A 5480-nucleotide genomic window follows, 5' to 3' on the forward strand; every position below is an offset into this window, starting at 1 on the left:
TGATTAGTAGGGCTTCAACTATACTAGAGTATACTCAAGTATGCTAAGATTAAATATATTTAGCATATTTATTTTTCACCTGGGGGTTCAGTCATATCCTGATCATCCAGACAGGTTTGATGTCTGTCTTCAGCTGCTGTGTAGAACTGGTCTGACTGGTCGCTGTTACTATGAGGTCGAGTGGAGAGGAAACGTTTATATATCAGTGAGTTACAGAGGAACCCATGTCAACGTGTCCTTGATGAAGACGCTTAACCCCAAAATGTCTCCTGTAGCTGCGTCTGTAGATAGATTCTGAATTGTAAGTCGCTTCGGATAAAAGCGTCTGATAAATGACCGTAATGTAATGAAGTAACATTAATCTAAATATATGAATCCAAAGAGAAAAGAAACATAATTATTATTATTACTATTCTCTTAAACAAAATAATACTTTATATGACTATAAAGACATGATTGTGTCAGACTGATTCTTTTTGGATTTATTTAGAATTTCAATCAATCAGGGTCCCGGGCTTTTATTGTGAAGGTCCGTACCGGATAGATGAGTTCCCCTCTGCAGCGGAGGAGAGAAGAAGAAGAAGAAGAAGAGGAGGAGGAGGAGAGCTGAAGGTCACATCTGGAGCATCTTCTTCTTCATCATCATCATCATCGATACAGAGTTGTGATCATTGATGCTGCTCGAGGACAGCCGCATGACGTGAGACAGGTAGACCGGAGCGACAGACGGATCGGCTGCTGCATCTCTGTTGCCTGTCTGTCTGACTGATTCTCCTGCAGCTTCTCCTCCTCCGTCTCTCTCGCTCTCTGTCTCTCCACCTGTCTCTCTCTCTCTCCACCTGTCTGTCTCTCCGCGGCCATGGGTAACCGTGGGATGGAGGAGCTCATCCCGCTGGTGAATAAGCTCCAGGACGCCTTCTCGTCCATCGGACAGAACTCGAGCCTCGACCTCCCGCAGATCGCGGTGGTTGGCGGGCAGAGCGCCGGGAAGAGCTCGGTGCTGGAGAACTTCGTGGGGAAGTGAGTCTGTCTGTCTGTGTGTGTGTGTGTGTGTGTGTGTGTGTGTGTGTGTGTGTGTGTGTGTGTGTGTGTGTGTGTGTGTGTGTGTGTGTGTCTGTCTGTGTGTGTGTCTGTCAGAAGGAGCCGCCCAGCTGACTGAAGGCCGCTGACCCACTGAATAAATCAACTGCTACACGAAATGGTTCTAAATACAGAATACAGCTATATTATTATGTAATAATATAATATTATTATATGATATAATATTATATATTATTATATATAATATATAATAGCAATACAATAATATTGTATAATATAATTTATATTGTATTATATGATATAATTATATGATATGATATAATATAATACAATGTGATATATCGTATATAATAATATAATGTATTATAATAATATTATATTTTAGCATATATCATCTGAAACATATTTAGTGTCTCAGCTTCACATCTTTAAAATCACTTCCTTACATTTGAACTTAAATATATATATATATATATATATATATATATATATATATATATATATATAGCTAACAGAGCTAACAGAGAAAACAGAGCTAACATGTACTCTGTTCACTACCTGTTCAGGTACTCTGATCTCTACCTGTTCAGGTACTCTGATCTCTACCTGTTCAGGTACTCTGTTCTCTACCTTCTCAGGTACTCTGATCTCTACCTGTTCAGGTACTCTGTTCTCTACCTTCTCAGGTACTCTGATCTCTACCTGTTCAGGTACTCTGATCTCTACCTGTTCAGGTACTCTGTTCTCTACCTGTTCAGGTACTCTGTTCTCTACCTTCTCAGGTACTCTGTTCTCTACCTTCTCAGGTACTCTGATCTCTACCTGTTCAGGTACTCTGTTCTCTACCTTCTCAGGTACTCTGTTCTCTACTTGTTCAGGTACTCTGTTCTCTACCTTCTCAGGTACTCTGATCTCTACCTTTTCAGGTACTCTGATCTCTACCTGTTCAGGTACTCTGTTCTCTACCTTCTCAGGTACTCTGATCTCTACCTAATCAGGTACGATAATATGTGTCATGGAATAACCTCCTGCTCCTCTTCCTCCCTCAGAGACTTCCTCCCTCGTGGTTCAGGTATTGTGACTCGTCGTCCTCTGGTGCTGCAACTCATCAACTGTCCAACAGGTGAGATGATTTCCTGTCATCATGGTTACACTGCGAACATTAACCTGATCATGAGACTGATCATGTGACCGATCATGTGATGTGTATTTATCAGAATATGCAGAGTTCCTTCACTGTAAAGGGAAGAAGTTCATCGACTTTGATGAAGTTCGTCAGGAGATCGAAGCTGAAACGGATCGAATCACCGGTCAGAACAAAGGAATCAGTCCAGTACCCATCAACCTCAGGGTGTACTCTCCTAATGGTAACACAGTAATACTACACACTAATACACACTAATAATACAACTAATACACACACATGTACCCATCAACCTCAGGGTCTACTCCGCCAACGGTAACACACTAATAATACACACTATTAGTCCTGAACCTGACTCTTTCCTTGTGTCCTCAGTCCTGAACCTGACCCTGGTGGATCTTCCTGGAATGACTAAAGTCCCTGTTGGGGATCAACCGGCAGACATTGAGAACCAGATCAGAGAGATGTTGATGCAGTTTGTGACCAAAGACAACTGTCTCCTATTGGCTGTTTCTCCTGCCAACTCTGACCTCGCTAACTCTGACGCTCTGAAGATCGCTAAGGAGGTGGACCCTCAAGGTCAGTCCTCCTCCTCACCTCCTCTAACCCTCACCCCCTGGACCCCTCAACCCCTCACCTCCTGGACCCCTCACCTCCGTCTTCTGCACCTCCTACACATTCAACATGTTATACCTCTGATCACAGATCGAATTCTGAGTAGGCCTACCAGGTCTAGGGGCCCAAAGCCTCAGTGGGCCCCTGGACCTGGACCTGCACAGTGCCACTCATAGCGTCCCTCACACGTCGGCCCATGCTTGTGATCTGTTGGTGGGTTTAAATGAAGAACTTGTGTGTTCAGGTCTGAGGACCATCGGTGTGATCACCAAACTGGACCTGATGGACGAAGGGACGGATGCCAGAGACATTCTGGAGAACAAGCTGCTTCCACTACGCAGAGGTAAGAAGTACGGTTTTAAACCAGCGTTGTGAAGAAACAAATCAGATAAGAAGCATAAAACATGCAGGTAACAGGTCCCAGGTGTCCTCACAGAGACAATGATACACTCTGAACTCAGGTTACAATGATACACTCTGATCTCAGGTTACAATGATACACTCTGAACTCAAGTTACAATGATACACTCTGATCTCAGGTTACAATGATACACTCTGAACTCAAGTTACAATGATACACTCTGAACTCAGGTTACAATGATACACTCTGAACTCAAGTTACAATGATACACTCTGATCTCAGGTTACAATGATACACTCTGAACTCAAGTTACAATGATACACTCTGATCTCAGGTTACAATGATACACTCTGATCTCAGGTTACAATGATACACTCTGAACTCAAGTTACAATGATACACTCTGATCTCAGGTTACAATGATACACTCTGATCTCAGGTTACATCGGGGTGGTGAACCGCAGTCAGAAGGACATTGATGGGCGGAAAGACATCACGGCAGCTCTGCAGGCTGAGAGGAAGTTCTTCCTGTCGCACCAGTCATACCGACACCTGGCTGACCGCATGGGCACCGCCTACCTGCAGAAGATTCTCAACCAGGTCAGCAAACATACTCACACAGGTCAAGTTTAAGTGTTCTGGGAAGTCCTCTTGTTGTTTTTGTTCCTCTAATGTCCTCAGAAAGTCTTCTGAAGGTCCTCAGAAGGTCCCACTCGGACAGTGAGATGAATTGGTTTGAGGTTAGCGTTAGCGATCAGCTTCCTCTGTAACCTAGTAACAGAGCGTTTCTCTGTTACTATAGCAACTGACCAACCACATCCGGGACACGTTGCCGGCGTTACGAAGCAAACTGCAGAGTCAGCTGTTGTCCATCGAGAAGGAGGTGGAGGAGTACAAGAACTTCAGACCAGACGACCCAGGACGCAAGACCAAGGCCCTGCTGCAGTCAGTACTACACACTGATACTAGTACTACACACTGATACTAGTACCACATACTGATACTAGTACTACACACTGATACTAGTACCACATACTGATACTAGTACTACACACTGATACTAGTACTACACACTGATACTAATACCACATACTGATACTAGTACTACACACTGATACTAGTACTACACACTGATACTAGTACCACAGACTGATATTAGTACTACACACTGATACTAGTACCACATACTGATACTAGTACTACACACTGATACTAGTACTACACACTGATACTAGTACCACATACTGATACTAGTACTACACACTGATACTAGTACTACACACTGATACTAGTACCACATACTGATACTAGTACTACAGACTGATACTAGTACCACAGACTAATACTAGTACTACACATTGATACTAGTACCACATACTGATACTAGTACTACACACTGCTACTAGTACCACATACTGATACTAGTATTACACACTGATACTAGTACTACACACTGATACTAGTACTAAATACTGATACTAGCATTACACACTGATACTAGTACTACATACTGATACTTGTACTACATACTTACACACCAATATGTACTAATACTGTGTGTGTGTGTGTGTGTGTGTGTGTGTGTGTGTGTGTGTGTGTGTGTGTCTGTCAGGATGGTGCAGCAGTTCGCGGTAGACTTTGAGAAGCGGATCGAAGGATCAGGAGATCAGGTGGAAACATACGAGCTGTCAGGAGGAGCCAAGATCAACCGGATCTTTCATGAACGCTTCCCCTTTGAGCTGGTTAAGGTAACACACACACACATAGAGACACATACAGAGACACACACACACACACACACACACACATAGAGACACATACAGAGACACACATAGAGACACATACAGAGACACACACACACACACATAGAGACACATACAGAGACACACACACACACACACACATAGAGACACACACACACACACACACACACACATAGAGACACATACAGAGACACACACACACACACATAGAGACACATACAGAGACACACACACACACACATAAAGACACATACAGAGACACACACACACACACACACACACACACACATAGAGACACATACAGAGACACATACAGAGACACACACATAGAGACACATACAGAGAGACACACACACACACACACATAGAGACACATACATAGACACACACACACACACAGAGACACATACAGAGACACACACACACACACATAGAGACACATACAGAGACACACACACACACATACATAGAGACACATACAGAGACACACACACACACACATAGAGACACATACAGAGACACACACACACACATAGAGACACATACAGAGACACACA

At 43.3% G+C, this 5480-nt stretch overlaps 1 protein-coding gene across 2 annotated transcripts in view; it reads left to right on the plus strand.

The window, feature by feature from the left end:
- The first annotated feature begins 567 nt into the window (after positions 1 to 567).
- Positions 568 to 5480, plus strand: part of LOC137867044 (dynamin-1-like) — a 16830-nt gene continuing 11917 nt past the window's right edge. For both annotated transcript variants that reach the window (XM_068703447.1, XM_068703446.1), the window contains exons 1-8: positions 568 to 1020; positions 2091 to 2164; positions 2259 to 2408; positions 2561 to 2764; positions 3045 to 3143; positions 3600 to 3760; positions 3963 to 4105; positions 4773 to 4908. In XM_068703447.1, the coding sequence (XP_068559548.1) occupies positions 860 to 1020; positions 2091 to 2164; positions 2259 to 2408; positions 2561 to 2764; positions 3045 to 3143; positions 3600 to 3760; positions 3963 to 4105; positions 4773 to 4908 (1128 nt within the window). In that variant the 5' untranslated portion in view covers positions 568 to 859. The remainder of the gene's footprint in view (positions 1021 to 2090; positions 2165 to 2258; positions 2409 to 2560; positions 2765 to 3044; positions 3144 to 3599; positions 3761 to 3962; positions 4106 to 4772; positions 4909 to 5480) is intronic.

This window comes from Cebidichthys violaceus, unplaced genomic scaffold (assembly GCF_023349555.1).
Source record: "Cebidichthys violaceus isolate CVI_PGR_0920_01 unplaced genomic scaffold, fCebVio1.0.p SCAF_9, whole genome shotgun sequence".
Classification (NCBI taxonomy): Eukaryota; Metazoa; Chordata; class Actinopteri; order Perciformes; family Stichaeidae; genus Cebidichthys; species Cebidichthys violaceus.